At 40.1% G+C, this 19822-nt stretch overlaps 2 protein-coding genes across 2 annotated transcripts; one reads left to right on the forward strand and one right to left on the reverse strand.

Moving 5' to 3' along the window:
* Window positions 1-1227: 1227 nt before the first annotated feature.
* Window positions 1228-9647, forward strand: psmf1 (proteasome inhibitor subunit 1). Its single transcript, XM_042090187.1, has 7 exons — window positions 1228-1508; window positions 2151-2303; window positions 2389-2471; window positions 2605-2784; window positions 7792-7845; window positions 8127-8276; window positions 8795-9647. The coding sequence occupies exons 1-7, from the start codon at window positions 1380-1382 to the stop codon at window positions 8844-8846; spliced, it is 801 nt and encodes a 266-aa protein (XP_041946121.1). The 5' UTR covers window positions 1228-1379; the 3' UTR covers window positions 8847-9647.
* A 4573-nt stretch (window positions 9648-14220) lies between these two features.
* On the reverse strand, window positions 14221-18204 carry tmem74b (transmembrane protein 74B). The gene is made up of 2 exons (XM_042089672.1): window positions 17605-18204; window positions 14221-16754 (listed from the first exon to the last, which is right to left on the reverse strand). The coding sequence occupies exon 2, from the start codon at window positions 16674-16676 to the stop codon at window positions 15930-15932; it is 747 nt and encodes a 248-aa protein (XP_041945606.1). The 5' UTR covers window positions 16677-16754; window positions 17605-18204; the 3' UTR covers window positions 14221-15929.
* Window positions 18205-19822: the final 1618 nt, after the last annotated feature.

Consider the following 19822-nt stretch of genomic DNA (forward strand, 5'->3'; position numbering starts at 1 on the left):
ATGTTTTTGCTCAGAACGAACCAAAATGAAAATCAATCTGTTTTCAGTCCCTGTTCATCAGGTCCTTTTCCACAGGTGTATAAAATCAAGCACCAAGATTATGAAGGCAGACTGCATGGTGCTTGATTACTGTAATACCTGTGGAAAGGGACCTGATGAAACCCATTAATACACCTACTGACCATGCAGTGGCAGTGCAACACTACTTTGATAGTGCATGACCTTAATTAATGTGTGTGTGCATTTCTTAGGCCTATATCATACTACTACTAATAATAATAGTAATAAAGTTTAACATATTTATTTGTTTTAATGAATATGGTCGTTTATATCTGTTGTCCCATTCCATTTGATGTTGCAGTCTCCATTTGATGTTGCAGTATGGCACACTTCCAAATGAAAATGGACCCGGCAAGCAGTGGTAGAAACATGAACTAACATTATGAAAAGTTGAAAGTACTACCATAAAAATATGAAAGCCAAAACCACTTCTGTGCTGCTACAGATGTGTGAACTTCAGTAATGAAAAGCAGACCCATCCCGTATCAGAGTTGAGATGGGGTCGAACTCTAGTATGAGATCTCAAGTGTTTTTTTTTTTTTTCACATTTGGCATTAGCCAGGCCAGGGGCAGACCTTGGTGTGTAATGGTGATTGGCGATAGTAAGGACAATATCCCCTTCCCTCCCCTTCCCTCGTCTCTAGTTCTGCAGAATTTGATTTTCTGCTGCCTGCATTCTTTCAGTCCTATGTGTGTGTGTGTGTGTGTGTGTGTGTGTGTGTGTGTGTGTGTGTGTGAGAGAGAGAGAGAGAGAGAGAGAGAGAGAGAGAGAGAGAGAGAGAGAGAGAGAGAGTGTGTGTGTGTGTGTGGGGGGGGGGGGGGGGTCATGTTGGGGGTGTTGCCCATGGTATTTCACAATATCACAGTTTGCTTGCTTGAATAAATATATTTTCAGCAGACTTCAGTAGTCCTTGGCTGACATGGGCTATTCCAATACATAGTTCATAATGAAGTTATTCAACACTGCCATCTGCAGTATATCAATGGCTTAACCTCAGATGACTTGCATTTCACCCTCATTTTCTTTGACACAGTTTTTTCCTGTCTAGATTTTGATACTTAACTGATTTACTATAACGATAAAATTATGATTTGAATGGCAGCGTTCTTGTGAATGTTAAATGCTTGACTGTGTAACTGTAACTGTACGGAAAATGTGGACGAAGGGGAATGCGAGATGTTAGGTCGGAACGTTTTTTACCGTAGCCAGTTTGTCCATACGGAATTATTTTGCAACGTACTATCAAAATCATGACGACGATTGAAAACAACACCTGAACTGTTTCGTTTTCTTGAAACTGACAGCAACGTACGAAAATATGGCTGGTTTAGAAGTGTTGTTCAGTTGCGTGTCTGGCGCAATAACACGTCCTCAAGATGTGGTTGTGTGTTTCGTACACTGGGAATTTGTACAAAGTGGGTACAAATGTCTTGGTACTGGAGATGAGGTAAGAATTCCATAAACTAGCTTCATGAACAACAGTGGGAGTTAGACAATACAATACAATCGCGTAGTTACAATCAACAATACAGTCATTATTATTGCTGTAAAAATGAATTTGAATGTCACTTGATAGGCCAGATACTCATATTGTATTCACATCCAATTAATTAGTTGGGTAACGTCGTTACCTGCTTCGGTCTGTTTTGCTACATTAATGCACCATTAAGTTAGTTAGTCGGGTCGTTTTAACAATGACATGTCAGCTAGCGTTGTATTGAAAAGTGTGTCAGTAAGTCAGTCGTTTTTAACCAAGGGTGGCTTTAGTTGTATGTAATTGAAACAAAACATGAGACAGTGTTTTTCCCACCCACCCATACATACATTGACTTATTTGTGGCGGCCAACCACAATATCAACATTGACCACCACACAATGATTTTCCAGGTTGTACTAAAAATTGTGCTTAAATCTAGTTAGCATCATAACCATGCTGCGCTAATTTGTTAAAAACTGTTGTATTCAATTTAATTCTGCAAACCTGCCATCACAAATATAATTCAATTCTGTGGGAAACACTGCATGAAATGAAAAATATTTGCGCCAGCTATATGATCTTGTATTTCTCTTGTTTAACGTGACATTTCAGCCCCGCGATGGTGACCGGAAATCGGAGTTGCTCCCTGCAGGCTGGAATACAAGTGGGGAATTGTACACACTGAGATATCGTTCAAATGATGACAAATCAAACTTGTTGTTCAAAGCTATAACTGTGGACTCAACCTTAATCTTCAACGTGATGGTAAGTCTTGTTCAGATAGGCCTAGGTATGGCTGCTACTTGGAGGCAAACCAAGTTAACAGTTTCTTTATCTGTTCTTTGATCAGGATTCGGCCACAGAGCAAGTATCAGACTTGACCGTCAATGTCAGTGATTACATTGATGCAGAGCATCTGCACGAGTTTGATAGGTTTGTATAATTCATAAAGTGGGATTGTTTAACAACTTACCATGTTTGCCTTTTATAGGCCTATTCTTTAGTTACAGTTCATTGTTATATTATGTGCTGTGAAAACATTCTTTCCTTTCTTTCCTTTCATCAGTGTGTTCAAGAACACGGAGGATTTGGCTAAAAATGTGAAGATCAAACTTCTTCCTTCAGTCAAGGGGGAGAGCAGTAAGAAGGCAGAGAAGAAGCGCGATGACCCCCCAGCATACTCAAAGACCGATGAGCCGTTAAGGATCCCCACCAGGGCGCCCTCCTCTTCAAGACAGCCCAACTGGTAAGTAATTAATTCATTATACACAGTATACCTCTTCTAATTCTGTATGTCATGGTATTTTTTTTATTAGAAGCATGCACTCATCAATGCATTATATTTTCATTAGGTTATACTTTATTTTAAAGCTAACTTGATTTGATTAAACAAAGTAGAGGCCCAATTTATGCAACACAGATTGTAGAACACTCCATTGCGAAGTGTTTACCCTTGGTTATGGTTTCTATCACTATCTGTCATGGCCTTAATGATTGGGGGGAGGGGGGTATAACCTATTCCCCGTATAGCCATATGTGAAGGTGTACAGTACCCTCCAGAATTATTGGCACCTCTGCTAAAGTTGACTAAAAAAAGGAATATAAAATCATCTTTTGGAAATTGATCTTAATGCCTTAAGTAAAAAAATGAGGAAATATCCAACCTTTAAGGACACCAATTTTCTTTGTGAATAAATAATGTATCATAAATAAATAACCCCTATGTTAAATTCCCATAGAGGCAGGCATATGGTTTTATTTTTATGCTCATTGAGTCCAAATCAAACCAGCTAATAGGCCAACTGCATAGTATCCTGGATCCATGAAATAACTGGCCTTTAAAAATAAAAATCTGCCTGCCTCTATGGGAATTTAACATACAGTAGGGGTTCCAATACTTATGACCCCTCTATTTTAAGGAAGAACATTTATGTATTTATGATACATTATTCAATTCTGGAGGGTACTGTATATTTTGGGAGAACTGGAAAGACATTTGATTCTCAAAGTGGTACTCTCGCCACCTACAGTACAGTGAATAATACTCTCACACTGTGTTGGATGAAGAGTAACTTCATTATTATTTATGTACATTGATTCCTGATCAGTTTTGTGCAAGGTGGCCCTTTTGGGTGGTACTGTTTTTCACACTTTCTGGATACTTTCTAGTATCTCTGCATAAACTATCTGTTGGATCTAGGACATTGGGACTTTGCTCATGTCTGACCCATGTTTCTATACGTGACGAACACTGCACAGGTCTACCCCCTATCCTGGGAGAAAGTGTGAATGTGGGCAGTTGCAGTTCAGGATACACAGTGATGGTGTGGCAGCACGAAAGTTGTTTTCGCTGACCTGGTTTCAGAGTCCTTGTCCAAGGCACTGAACTCTGAAACTGAACTGGCACTGAACTCAATACTGAGCAAGATATTTGGTGGCAATACCTCTGCTGGAGGAGATGGGGCTGGGTGAAATGTGTTGGGTTTTTGTTTTGCATGCTGTATTTTTCCTCTGTGGACATTTTTTAAAAGATGCTCCCATTCACTTTCCTCTCATCACCTAGCAAGTGGATGCACTTTAGTCAGGAGTAGGTGTTACAGAGCCCTCTGATGTCTCGAAGATTAAACATCACTGTCACAGCTTTTCTTCTTTTTTTACGGCAGAAGAAACTACTTTATGTTAAAGACAACAAAACTGCCTCAAAAGCACCACACAGAAAAACAGGCAGATCATGCTTCAGTGTCAGGCTGAAAATTGTTGTGTATTTAAAGTCCAGGATGCCATCAAATGGAGGCTGGTCAGAACTGATTGAGGACTGAAATGGAGGGCACTGTACTGCAATAAGAGGAGGGAGGGAGTGGGGCCGGGTCTAAGGCCTTTGTGCTGGTCCACAAAACATATTCCTTAGTAAAAATCATCACTGTGTTCTCCTGAGGAAGATCTTTCCAATCTTTCCAAGAAGCATAATGAGTGAGTGCATGGCTGTTTGTTAGCCTAGTTTGTTGCATTGCTGCATTTGTGAGATCCTATATGTCTCACTTAAAGTGGCTTAAGCGTGAAGTTGAAGATAATGTCAGCTTGTATACATGTTCATTAAGGCTGATTATTTCATATGGTTAGTGACCATGACCACTGACCAGATCAAACAGTGCAAGCCATGCTTGAAGATTTCTCTTACCTGCCATCCTCTGTCTGCTGTCTTCCAGTCATTTAGTCATTCAGTATGTTGCAGTTCTGTAACCATGGTGAAATTGGATTCTTCTGAATCCAAAAAGGGAAATGTGATGTTTGAAACGATGCAGCTGGAGAAAAGCCTAGTGATAGGTCAAAAGGACTGTAACAGAGTACTTAAGTTTTCAATTGAGGAATGAATTATCATGAGATATGGCTAGAAAGGAGAAAAAACTACTGTGAGTGAAGCATGCTGTTGTGGTTAAAATAGGCAGAGGAAGGTTGCTCTCTACCATTCTCAGCTAAAAAAAAAAAAAAAAAAAAGTAATTTAACACAAACATTTAATAAACATTCCGTCTACAGATTTCTGTCACGATAGGACATAATGTGCCTAGACTGGGTTGAGGGGGTATTTGTTTAATGGAAGTATCTGTTAAAACTAACATAGTGTGAGATGGCAAGCCTGTAGATGAAATTGAAAGATTTTCAGCCTCCGCCTTTCTCACGTTACTGTAACATGAGGTTAGTCTGTTCTCTTGCATTGTGACTCACCGGGCTTCTAATTTAAGATGTGTAACATATCTCATTCCCTGTGTCACACTCGAGAGCTGAGAATATTTCTGTTTGCTGTTTCACACTGTGGAGGTGGAAAAGAGCGTGCAGCAGTACTCACCTCATTTTAGATTAAGAGAGAATGTTTTAAAGAAGAACTAGTCTGTCTCTGATCCCTATATGAATAGCCTCCCCTTATTCAGTTGTTTTGACTTCATATTTGCTGCCTCTTTCTCCTTTGATGCCTCAATCAACATCATATATCAATAATATCAATACATTTCAAAAATAGTTTCTTCCCTTTAGCAATCACACTCTTGAACACTACAACACTGATTAGAACTATTTGTTTATTTTTGTGGTTGTTTTGTTTGTTTTTCTTTCTTTTGTCCTTAACTGGATTGAGCTACCTCTGTGTGGCTATAAAGTACACCTGTATCTGTACTGTATATCAAAGCTTGGTGAAATGAAAGATGATGAAGTGCCAAGTATCACAGAATCAGTATCACAGCGATGTCAAGGGTAAGATAATAATCTTGCTCCCATTAGAAAGGGCATCATGATTCCCCCCTCTCTTATTGTCCATGTAAGGAGAAGCCTTGAGGAGCTCCCCCAGCCTGATGACTTATGGTTGCTCGGAGCGTGTGAGGACATCACTGTCTGGAATCAGTTTGGCTGCGGTTCCTCCGTCATATTCAATATTTTACAGCGCCGGCGTTGCTGGTGTTGCAGCCGAGCGCCGTCTGTGTCTATTTTTAAGAGATGAGGTATCTTGTGCGTCTGGTCTGGGACTAGTGATGGGCAGGAGTCTGGGGAGGAGGCAGGTGATGGGGAGGAGACTGGGGAGGAGACTGGGGAGAAGGCTGGTGCTGGGCCCTCTTGAGGATATGGCTCTGGGCCAGGCTCTTGATACTGTCTCTTGCCGGCCGTCCTGATGCCTCCCCCATTCACGGTGACCCGATCATATTTTTTATTATGTCAGCTTTTTATTGCTTCTCTTGCTGTCATCGCCCTCTCTGTGTGTGTGTGTGTGTGTGTGTGTGTGTGTGTGTGTGTCTCTCTCTGTGTGTGTGTGTCTCTCTCTCTCTCTCACCAAGTGTTTCATTAAGCCACTAGAGAAAGATATCAAAGACGAGAAGTGGCTCGCCTGAAGCAAGTTTTTTTTATTTCATTGTTGGGCCACATTGAAGGATTCACAAACCACCTACACTGGGAATTACAAAAAAAAGTGGGCTGTATGAGCAGTCATTATCAGTCTGTACAGTGAGGAGATACATATGAACAGTCCATATGTGAAGGTGCTATGGGTGCTGTGTGATTATCATCAATGAATTGTAAGATTTTTGGCCTGCTGGATCCTGTCCATGGTAAGCATGCTGAGGTCCCTTGCATGCAGGATGTAAAATGTGATGCTGTTTGTCATCTTCAGTAGGCCACTGCTAAATCATTCAGATAAAGAAAAGAGTTGTTTTATACAAACAGAGGGGTGACCTGTAGACATGTCGTAGACTTACTGGACGGTACATGTTTTCCTATTGTTGGAGATGCACAAAGAGGTTAAAATGTGTTGCCCAATTACTGAAGATTGATCATTGTTTGCCTATGGGGCAGATGGATCAATCTGAGTTTGTCAGTCAGAGTTTACCCACACATTTCCTTATGTTTAATATGCCCTAGAATCCCATCAACATGGATTTGCTTGTTGAGTGGCTGTGTTTAGGGCTGTCGAACAGAATTGCAGTGGAAGCGTTTGGATCAGCTCCTGGCTGTAGCGTAATATCTTGTAGCAAACACTGAGCTTGTGAGATTTCAGCTGGCAAGGCCCAGACGGAGGTGCGCCATCTGGTTTATCAAGCTTGCTGAGCCCAGTGAGGAGAAGAGCTGCGCCATCTTTTTTTTTTTACTAGGGAAAGGCGTCTGGTGTGACTTCATGCTTCTCTCGCTGAATTCTTCCATCCAAACTTCAGACAAAACGCCTCCAATGGCTGCCGCTCGGCTCAGCTCAGCTCTCGCACCTGTTTGTCAAATCGCAGCATTTCCTCTTTGTCATCACCTGAGCCAGTCCACATATCTTTGCTGATCCGGTGGAAAAACTGCCATGCTCAATGGAGGTGCTCCAGACAAAAATGTCAGAGCAAAGACTGAGCTTGCAGATTTAGGCTGGCAGCACCAGGCTAAAGATTAATTGACATTTATTATTATTTTTTTTTTATTTAAAGAAAACATGACTGAGAAGAATAATCTTAAACTAGAAACAGGCTTACAGATGGCAACTTGTGAGCTACTTTGCTACTTTTCTCTCACTACATCTACAAACTACATGGGATGATACTAGTGTACCCGTTTCTCACCACTTCATGTTTGTCTTGACGTCTATCTGTTTTTTTCTCTTATTTTTTTCTCTATTGATCAATGTCAGTACCTTTGCCTCAACCCCACAGTAGTTGTTGCACTTAGTCGTGTAAGTGGGTTAAGGACATTAAATGTGTTATGCTGTTATGTAATGTGGTAATGTGTGTCATCTCTTAGGTCAGATCCATTGGCTCCATTTGCTGCAGGAGGATCAGATCTTGACCCATTTGGGTAATTTTCTTTCATTCTGGTTGAAAAAGATCTAGTTAATGCTGCCTGTCTTTTCAAAGAATTTAGCAGGTCCCTGTACGTTTGTGTTATACATATTTCAACCAGCATAACTGGCATTGATTGGTTTAGGTGTCCTGTCAGTTATGTAATTTGGACCTGTACTATGTAGGTACAATATATACCATATTCTTGTATTCCCAAGACTTTACTGTAATGGAAAACTGAACATTTTATGTGTTGATTTGATTTTGAATTGACGATGTGGGTTATTTGTGCTGTAGAGGGCGAGCTGGAGGGATGATTGTCGACCCACTGCGGCAGGGGTTTCCCCGGTCAGGGTTCGACCCCTCCGGTGGCGTGTTGCCCCCTGGTGCGGTGCCCCCTGGAGCACGCTTCGACCCGTTCGGCCCCGTCGGGAGACGCAGACCTGGGTGAGAATAGCTCCACACCGCCTCATGCCTCACGCTCATCATCATCATAACATTACAGCAGTGGTTCCCAAACTTTTCCCCCCGCGTACCACCACCTCATCCTGACTCGGCTCGCATACCCCCACCATCAACGTAACACATTCTATTGACGCACTTGCTTAGGCTAATTAGCTGCCCTACATGATAACAAATAACAAAATAAAAATGTGCAACTGGTCTATGAGCTCTCACACTAAAAAACAGTTTGGAGAACAACATTATGAAACACAAAGAACAACGAGAACATAGGCTTTAGAAAAAAAAAATCAATTTTAACACCTTTCCGACATTGCCCTTTTCAACTTGCGTACCTCCTAGTGGATGCTCGTACCACAGTTTGGGAATCCCTGCATTACAGATATTGCACAGCTAGTTTCGCAGTGTAATATTAAAACACTTAAAATAAGAATATCGTAATATTAAAAATCTCCTGATCAAGCTTAATATGTTTAAATATGTGTTAATGTCTTCCTTTACAGCCCAGACCCAGATCACATGCCTCCCCCAGGATACGATGACATGTTCATGTAAAGGGAAAGAAACACTTCCTCCTCTCCACAGCCTTCCTGGGACTGTGCACCCTGAAGGCGGCACACTGAGAGCAGTCCTGTTATGTGTGGTGTGTAGAATAAACGCTATCTAACAAAAACCAGCCACAGTGCTTTCCTGACACCGGGTTTGCACATGCAGTACACCGATGCAAACGTAATACTTAGCGCATCCTGTGTGCTTACCTGTGTGGCACATATGCTGAAACCAGTGTAGGAGGAGAGTTGGGGAACGTTGGAAGTAAGATATTGATTATTCTATTCCATAACAAAGAATAATTTGGAAATGCATTGAAATCACATAACATGTTTTACTTCTAAACCAAGATTCTGTGGGTCTTATAGTGTGGTGGACTCTTTTCTAGGTCCATTAGGATAATGAAACAAACCTATCTTATCAAACTCTTAGTTCCTTCTCACAGACTTGGCTGGTTGTTGTCAAACATTACGCAAACCATATATTTGGTGTAATGTCTCCTCCTGCCTTTGCTACTCAGATCCTGGTTATTATCCTCCTCTGATTGCCTTGCTGTGATCGAGTAATTGCCATTTTTGTGTGGTTTCTTGTTAGCAATTTACTGTTGGGCTGCATCTATTTAAATGCTTTCCATTCTCTTAAAACTTCTCATTGAAGTTGAGGAACTGACCAAAATTCTTAATTTAGTTGTTTATGCCTAGCCCAAACTTTAAGACTTTAACTTCTACAGTTTCATTTTTATATGTAAAAACTGGTAACAACTCTACATTCTGTCTTTGTTTGCAAATAAAGGACTAATTCATTTCACACCTTATGTCAATTGTGTGTTCTGTTTGAAGACTTTGGAGATAGTCTCCTGATGGTGAAAAAAAAAATCCTCAAGTCTCACATCTTGTAACAATATATTTTATCCACATGTCTAATAAATACTGCCAGATAAAAAATCAAATAACCATTAAATGCCAGAGGTCATTAGTTTCTGTCACAAATTATAAAGGAAAGATTACACTGGGTGAAGGAGACCAGCAATTCACAGGACAGGGCTTCATTTAGTTTGAGAGAGATTTATTAACGGGTAGATGTTAGCATCTATCTGTGGGGTGGAAGTATAGGGCATTAAATGATGGTTTTCAGGATCATGCAATCTCCACCACGAGAAAGGAGCAATAATAAAGTAATAAAGCCCAATGGCATTTAGATATTTGGGAGGTGTCATGAAACTGCTTGCAGTCCCAATAAAAAAGGAAATGCATGATGTATCTATTTCTATTAACTTGCTGCCAGGAACAATATATGTTGTGCAAAGATAAAACCATGTGTTGAAATGAAGATATCACCCTTATTCCCTCAGTCAGACATAAATAGTGGCCTGACTTTTTGTTGAACAGGCTAACTGTGACCTAACCACATGATTTTTTTTTTTTACCCATATATTTTTATACACAGAAATGAAGCATTTCATATTAATGCAGCTAGATGCCAGCTAGCCCATAGTCCATCTAGATTTTAGTGCTGTTTGTTATGAGTGCTGTTTGTTATTGTGAAATATGGAATAATTATAATGTGTAGAGCTAGATATTCATGGTCATGTAATGAACTCGGATAACTGGCATGTGAACTTGTAGCTTACTTGATGTCCTCCCCTTTTTATGGATGCCAGATCATGTGCAGTGTATCTTAATTGAATTCATAGTTGTCTAGACAAACCAATTTTTGTAGTAAGTCAAATGCCTTTTTGAGCAAATTCAGTGGTTGGCTTTGGAAAGTTGTAATTATGCTCCTGCAAAGTGATCAAATTAAGAGGTTTAATTACCGTGACACATTTGCAAAAGCATGAAATTTTATGCTGAAGGGTAGATATTTTCCTGCTGTGCTAATTGACTTGGAGTAAAAATGAGATAATGCCATCACTATAGTGTGTATGCCTGTAAATATAACCAATCAATCAGTTTAAAAACATGATGCAGTGTATGGATAACACTGTTTTGGAAGTGTGAAGATAGATTTGTAGGTGAATTTCCAGTTGTCAGTGTTAGTGTCAGTCTTCCCTCTATTTCTGCAATACCCTTCTCCATCTATAGTTTGAGAAACAGCCAGGCTGTGAATGAAAGCTTGCTGTGCATCTGAACTGTTCCAGTTGATATGCTGCCTGATCCTAGAATGTCCTATTAAGCCATGCCTGTGTTCTGATTCATCATGCCGGGATTGGCACTCTGTATCCTAAACATTAAACAAGCGTTTTCACAATGTACAGACAGAAGCTTGTTTGATCCAGACTGTACATAAGATGACATACAGTAGCTAAGCACCTGAAGGAGTGGGGCTTCCATATGGCCAGTAAGTAGGCTACTTGCTGTTTAATGGCCTCTCTGTCCTCTTTCCTTTTTGTTGCAAGGGCACGAAAAAAGGTCATACGGATGTAATTCAATCAGGCTCTTTTTTAGCCAAATTTCCACTGAAATAAACTGGAGTTCTGCAGAAACGTTGCACCCTTAGGCTATATGCCTATTGAAGATTTAGCATACACCTTTTAAATATTTATGTGATAAGGTAAATTAAATCAATCTCAATGAATCCTGTAAATTTCATGTAAATTAAGCAATTACATTTAGACTGTATTTCATGCCTGGGCCTCATCTCTGCATATCATTTGCTTTATGGATGTTCTATTGAACACACAGTCTATCACAGACACCGAGGCTTAGCGAAATGGTGACATGTTCATGAGTTAGACGGGACTATTTGTTATCTGTGGGGGAGGTAGAAGCAGATGTAATGGAAATCAATTCTGCTAATGGCCTGTCCTCTGTTACATCTCTAAAAAAATATCAAGAACGTGAGAGGTAGAGGTATGGGATTACTGTGAAATAAGGATGACTGCCTGCATGTCCAGTAAACCTTCACAAACAAACACTGCTGGCAGTTTCGCTCCATTCATTTTTTATACTCGCTTCTGTAAATGTGTCCACCAATCTGTCCCATTAAATACTGATGTGGTGGAATAATTAAGTGTCGCTGTCCACTGGCCGTCTGCTTTGCTACTGAATGCTACGATAACATCCCATCACCACGTAATTAAACATTGCAAAGTGCTTCTGCCTGTCAGTGCCACCCCGGCAAAGATAAATGGCTCCGCTAGGTGAGCACGGGAGTCAGAGACTGGCAGGGTGTACAGACAGAGAGAGCTCGGATTGCCCACAGATGAGCTCAGCTGTGGCATGGCCAATTCATTTTGTGGCCATGTGGTATTTATTAAACAACTGGGAGGAAAAGAGAGAGAGAAAGTGAGAGAGAGAGTGATGAAAAGTAATGGTAGTAAGAAGCTCATGCAATGCTTCGATGTGAAGCTATTTTAGAGGGACTTTTTTCTTCCTAGTCTGCAGACTATCCCATCAATAACCTGATATCAATGACTTAATTGGAGCTCCACATACATTGAGTAATAGGACTATCAGGCTCCAGAGACAACTTCAGAGGCTAATACATCCACACTATTGTGTAAATGACTTACAGTCTTTAGGCAGAACGCCATTAGGGTTTGAATCAATCAGCTCACCATGCACAAAAATGCACAACAATCCATTGTTCTCCGTTCGCTTAAGCTGTTTGTCATAAATCTTCAGCTTGACAAAAAGCTAATTTAATAATGGTGGATTAATCCAGCTAAAGTCTGAAAAAGAATAGCTATCACTGCTTTCAGTAAACTACCCACACACACACACTGAACACAGTGCCAGCCTTCCACTCTTTCTAGATGAAACAATATACATCATATTCAGTCTAAACTATTGAATCAATTTTTTTCTTGTCAAGATAACAGCCAAGAACCCTATAAAACATTCAGAATAGTTTTACACAAGTGGAAACCTGGCTGTGCGGTCTAGTGATCTGGCCACCTAAGTGAGACACCAGAAGGCCGTGAGTTCAATCACAGGGGCAACCACTGTACCCTTGAACAAAGCATTTAACCCCAGGCTGCTCTAGCGGGTCTGTCCCTGTAGTAAGTTAGTTCACAGTAAGTCACTCTAGATGAGAGAGTCTGTTAAATGGCAAATACACTCTGTATATATATGCTTACATTCTTTAAATGTTAGCTTTTGTTACGGCTGGACTGGACTCAGTTGGACAGTGACAACCCTGAACGTTTTGTTCAATAACTGAGATCATTTACTGGTTAAAGACAACCCACAAACTCACTTGTGTTAGGTCATTCCACATCACATCATGCAGTTAATAAAACTGGGGGTAAGTGTACTCTTGAATGCCACTAGTGAACAATAGTTAATTTCTGAAATGAAATGACTTTCTCAGGGACCTAGTCCCCGAGTCTTCAGCTGAGTCTTTAGAACATCACTACATGGACATGGCCTCTTTGCTTTTGTGTCACCTACTCCCTGTGTCCTCTGCAGTTGTGCATTAACTCCAAGGGCAGTCTAATTGAGCATGCTGAGATCATAAGCAATATCCAGTACAAGCTTTTAATTAGATTTAATTTGTGAATAAAGTCACAAAGGCTTTGTGCAATAATCGGCTTTTAATTTCTCCTGACCTTTTACAGGTTTACATATAACCAATTGAGGAAACATTCCTATTAGGGTTGATATGGTCCTTGAGTGTACAAGTTATATTGCTGTATCAGCTTTGTATTGCATTGAGAAAGAAAGACAACATCTATCATTTTTCAAGCTGGTGGGGACATTCAGTTTGTTCATTTTAATTAAACACCTCAATAACAATCAGTGCCGCATCCCGTTTTACGTAATAAATTATTAAATATGCTGTACAAATAAATATAAAGAACAGTCATCAATTTGATTGTAATGGCCAGTCCAGTGAACCTTTACAAGAGACTCTATGTAGGCCTACCCCAAAGACAACATGAGAATCAGGCTAACGTAGAGGCAAGCACACAAACAACACAGGTGATAAGATCCATGAAGTGTACAGTAGCTTGTGATATGATCACAAAACATCTGTAAACATATATTATGATGTCATTTTCACCATTCACCTATAATCCATCTCACTAATGTCATAAATGTCATGGTAGATATCAATACACTTTACTCATCAACACTACCAAAATATTACATATAATAATGCAAGATTAAACACAGCACTCTCTCACATAGGCTGCCTTTGTCACCTGTGGTCTGAAATGTAAATTATTTGAAGTGCAATCTAAGTGCTGAATAACAAACAAGAAAGGCCAACATTTTCACTATTAGTTTGATGAACAAATTTACAATAAATGGTGCTTTTCAGAGTATATGTCTATAGGCACAATAGCTGGTACAAGCAGGTAACTGTGGATACACAAGGCATTTTTTGTTTGCTTATAAATCAGGAACTATAGCCAGGTATTTTGTCTGATGTTACCTTCTTCATTATATCCTCTGCTGTTTCCTTTTAAGTCAGGAAAAAAACCCCTAATGAGGTGCAGTTGCAAATGAGTTTAAAGATGGGCTGCTTTCATTCGGTTGTGTGCTCTGTTCTAAAACTTTCATCATTCCACAGACTGTTCTCTTCACACATTCTCTCATGTGGTTCTTAACATTTCTCTTGCGTAAATCTACAGTTTCTGCCTATATTCAATTATCTATCTCTCAGTTCCATGCAACTACATCTCTTGAGCAGTTTTGGGCCTATATTCTGATGGTGCCAGATTCTGCCTTTGGGTGTCATACAATAAATTGAAAATAAAGAGATGATCCTGATGACAAGTGCATTGTCCTATAAAATGGCCCCCATAGTCCACTACCATGGCGTGATCTACACATTACACTGAAATAAGGCTGTTGCAATACATTATAATATAGCAACATTATACTTTATACATTATACATTATAATTCCTAGGTGTAGTTAACAGCTTATAGAAGGAAAACAAATAAAAAACAAATCAGCTCAAAGTATTTCTGTGAATATTGTTTTGATGTTGACATCAACATTCAATAGTTACGCTAATGCATTGATATAACCCTTCTGATGGCCATGGACATAATAAACCTAAAGGTGATAGCATGTCAAAAGGGTTGTGTATATGACAACATTGAGAATTGTGAGACATGCTTGTGTAAAAATATATTATCTGAATGAGCTGTTGTTTCTGTCTCAGTGGCTGTGTTAAGTAGTTCATTCATCAGATGCTAACAGTTTAATAAGGGATATGTTAAATATGCCCTTTTTAGATGATATAAAAAAATATGCATGTAAACAGCATTATGATAAATTAAACTAATGTGAGACCAATGGGAAATCATAGATTGTGTTGACACTCTCTGAAACAATCCAGACTGATCTATAAAGAAACCTTTCTTTTCTCATTCCCCTTTGTTAATATTCTTAATTGTGAGTATACACATTCTTTGACATTATTTTACACAGAATGCTATGGTTGGATAACTAATTACTGTACTGTCTTAAAACAATCCAACATCCTGTGAGTAACAATCTGACTTGGGAGCAAGTTCCGCTATGTATGTAAAGACTTCTGCCCACCTACAAATATTTAACATTATTGGATAATTAGTTAGACACTGACTTTTATACTTTTATGAATTGAATAATACTCACCCACTGAACATGTTTCATTCTGTTGCTATGCACATCCAAGTTATACAGCAACTGTCCTATAATCCTTGAATCACAAACTGACCACCTACTACATGGCATTGTGATTTCAATTTACAGTGACAGTGTTTTTTAAGGCAACCTTACATATTGAAAATATGTACATGATTTCATTAATAATCTGATATACAGTAGATTATACAGACATATATTTCAAGTCTTGAGAAGCAGATAGCTGTTAGTTTGCAGCATGTTATGTCATTATTGTTTTTGTGTAAATATTTCTTTCTGTGGTTACTCATTGTGCTTTTTGCATTGATCAACAACTAAATCCTAATGCTATTTTATCCAGTTGTGATAACATTCATGATTGAAAATTGTACTCTCTCTAACCTGCTATCCCTGTGACCTACTATTTCAAACAACATGTCTGAAATGCGCCTTACCTTCACATGCTTGTCTTAGAACAACCCCAGATAAGAAATAACCCTTGAAAACAATTGTGCAGACAATTGTGCTACAGTTCTTTTGTCGCAGTAGACACTTGGCTAGTGTTGTCTTCACTGACTGGACCAGTGCATGTGGTGTTAGGTTCACAGTCCACAAGAGTATCCCTGCCCTCACCCTCCAACTGCCTCATTCGAAGATTTATAGATCCATAGGTTTTCCTGGGTCTCCTGGACATGGCGAAAGTCCTCCTGCGGTACAGTTCACCCTTACATATTGACACCATGAGCATGATTGACAAAAGCATCCCACCAAGTGTAAGCAGCCCAAGACCTGCTATTATACACTTGTCCAGATGGGAACCAAGCTGTGCATAGTACATTTCTAGTTTTTCCATCTGGCGAGCTGTCACCATGTCTGGGTTGACCTTAGCTTCTCTGGGTATGGTGTAGGCAATCGCTACCAGGACAATTCCACTGACCAGGAACACCAGAGCAGAAATGAATCCATAGTCCACGGTACTCCCACTAAAATCCAACTCTTGGTCATCGTCAGATCGGGGAGAGAGCTCATCCCGTTGGAGATTTGGGGGAATCGGCCGGTCTCTGGTGTGAGGTATAGACTCGTGGATGTGTTGTCTTGAGCCGGTGGGGAACTTTATCTCCTCGTCCTCATCCTGATAGGACGCGTTCTCGAAGCCACCAGTCGCTGTCCGAGGTTCTGACCGCGAGGGCTGCTGCGGCGACGAGGCCTCGTGGGCATCTCGCCTTTTACCATCCCCCAATTCACGGAGCTCCACCGCATTCAAAGACTCCATCTAGAATCAAGCTGGGTGACCATGTCGTTTTAGAACCTCCCACCATTCATTTTCACATCTGCGAATACCTGCGGATACCTGTGAATAAGTCAACCATGAGACGTTTGGTAAAACGGCCAGTGACACATGGGATTTTCTTTGAATGCAAAACAAACGGTATTTCATGAGAAGGTTCGTCGACAACTCCAAACAAAGCTTATAGCAATAGTTGCAAAAAATAAACAGCATGTGTTAAAAGCCCACTGCCACTGGCAATAAAATAGGCTATAGGCTATACCAATAGCCTGCTCATGAATTACGCACTCTGTTCTAATCCACAAGTCGACAACTGCGATGTCAAATTAAGGAATTTCGTTCTAATTACAGAAAGAATCTGTTTTACCTCACGAGGACGATTGACTTGGAGCGCTGAAGTCAAAGACTGTGTTTAAGATAGAACGACAGAATTTTGAGGATGGAACGACAGAAACGCCTCTCCACCCTGCTTTACTTCCCAACTTAGCCGGCATCGCATCTACTACCGCGGTCAGTTCAGAGAGATTAATGGAGCGGAGAGCCATAAACACATCTTTGATGTGCTGTAACCTATTTGAAATAAGGAGTTGATTACGTCGCGCTCAAAGTTGTCATTATGTGCTCGGAAAGCACTGAATTTCAATGCAATAAATTGCACCGGGCATTATGAACCCCAAGCAAAAAACACCCTCCCGTTCTCCAGTTTTAATTTGAAAACTGAACACATTGTGTTTTCAGGATTGTTAACGTGTCGCGTAATCAAACCAGATATGACCTTGATGCCCATTCCAATAATACTACTTTATCGACTACATCTTCAATTTGTCAAACCGGATCAAGATTCCACTGAGAGAGCGTTACTAAGTGTAAATGAGCATACATCAAAAATGAGGATGGCTGTAAGCACACCTACCTGTGGTTATCGATGTTCGAGTGATAAAACAGAGTGGGGGGAAGGATTGCAGGGTGTTGTGAGAGAGACCTTTGCAAGAGACCTCTCGGGAGAGACGCCATGCGCGGAGCAAATCTGCTCAATATGAAAGCGAGAGGCAACACTGGTCCCTCTACTCACGAATGCAACAATACGTGGAGACCCAGTTCCTCAGAAGAAAAAGCCTCTTGAGGAAATATGACCAAAGGGCGTCATATGAGGAGATAAGGGAATGATAGCCTACTATCTGTATTAGGCTATCAAGGACATCAGATGATCCAGGCTTCACCCAATTATTTTGAAGAAAAGATGATGCGCTCATTAGCCTACTGTAAATCTGTTTATTAAAAATCACATCACAATACCTGTTCACATGAATAGCATTTCATGACCTCTCTCTCTTTCTTTCTCTCTCTAGCTAATGCAGAATTATACAACAAAATGATGTAATCTAACCAGTTAAGGATCCTGAGTAGATCATGGCTCTGAGCACATGGTTACAATTCATGTTGTGGTGGATGATATCATCAAGGGTTATTGAGATGCAGTGCTATGATTTTGATACAGCCTGACTGAGACAGAATAATCATGCAGCCAACTTTTCCACAGCAGACAACGAGTGAAGTGCTATCACAATTCAGTTATTTAAATGGCCAATATTGGGTGGTTGATTCAGTCATCATAACTCCTGTTGGGGGAATGAGATTGGGGTAACTACCATTACAAATTGTACATTTTAGCATTATAGGCTAGGCTACTATTACTCCACTCTAAAATGGTCCATAGCCCAAATTGGATGATATTACCAGTGTGAAGACTCCTCAGGTGAGCCATTTTGTGAGACCAGACTATCAGCCAACACCAAAACTGTGTAGAGGTGTCTCTGTTGGACTCAAATCTAACTCAAGAGGTTGGTATATCAACACAAGACAAATTAAGAGAGAACAGATTGCCATGGAAACTGTGTTGAATCAAGCCACTTACTTGCATTATTTATGCTTGCAGGCAGACCAGAAGACATCCCTTTGTCTAATGATGGTATTTACCTGCTGAACACAAGAGGTAGTACACTAAATAAAAGTCTATCAACAGAACAGCAGTAATGATTGTTTTTTCTACTAGCTTGCCAAGTAAAAGTAGCATTAAGTATGTCGGTCACTGGGTGAAATCAAGCACAAGAAACATCTTAGGCTAAAAGGGACGACAGAAAATTGATTTCAGGCTACGAGTACCTTTTCAATCACATTCTTTGCATTCAACAGAAGCACTTTGGACATTTCTGAAATCCCCCAAGGACAAATATATTTCACCACAAGAGCTGTTAACTGAAGTGTCAGTAGCTGTGTTTCACCTTTCCCCAGGTCCACTACTGGCAGGAAACCGAGAATGGCAGCAGCTCACCTAATATTACATGGCCAAGCCAGTTAATGAAGCTGATCAAATGTTCTGCCCTGACTACATTATAGCTGTCAGTGTTATGTCCTGCCTGATAAAAAGGACAATACTGAAATATGTAGATAGCCCAGAGAGAACCATAAGCATTACTGTGTCCAAGATACAAAAAAACACTCTCATCTTATGAAAGCCTGCGTTATATCATTAAAACCTGCACAGATAAAATACAGTTAAAGAAGCAGTCCTTGATTAGGTCTATAATACATTACACTTTTCATTATATTCAGCTAAATCTCTTTGCATTCTAGGCTACAAGTTCTTCATCCAGTCTATGTTTAACAAATCTCTCATGATCCTGCACGGCCCTGGCTCACATGGCTCAGATCAAAACATTAATCTATCTGCTCACAACGTTGCTTCAGGTGAATTGTGTGTATTTGATTGGCTGTTTACCTCAAATGTCAACAACCTCTTGCCAGAATCGAGGACTGCATTTTTATTGGTTGGCACCCAACAAACGTCATGCTACTCTATTCTAGAGAATTATATTATTCTTGGTGAAGGGGAATTATTTTACCCTGCCTGTACTCCACTTGTTTAATATGAAGCAGTGCAAGGCCATGCTCATCCCAAAGCCAATTTTGGATGGGTGCAGGATCTAGCATATCAGTATCCAAGAGAATTAAAAGATGATCCGCATACCAGAGAGCTTTTTTTGTGTGTGACGTTATGTCACGAATAAAGCACTGTGAATATTGTGCGGCTTATCTTTTAATTCCATGGCTGGCTCAGGCTCACTAACTCA

This window comes from Alosa sapidissima, chromosome 4 (genome assembly GCF_018492685.1).
Source record: "Alosa sapidissima isolate fAloSap1 chromosome 4, fAloSap1.pri, whole genome shotgun sequence".
NCBI classification, from domain to species: Eukaryota; Metazoa; Chordata; class Actinopteri; order Clupeiformes; family Clupeidae; genus Alosa; species Alosa sapidissima.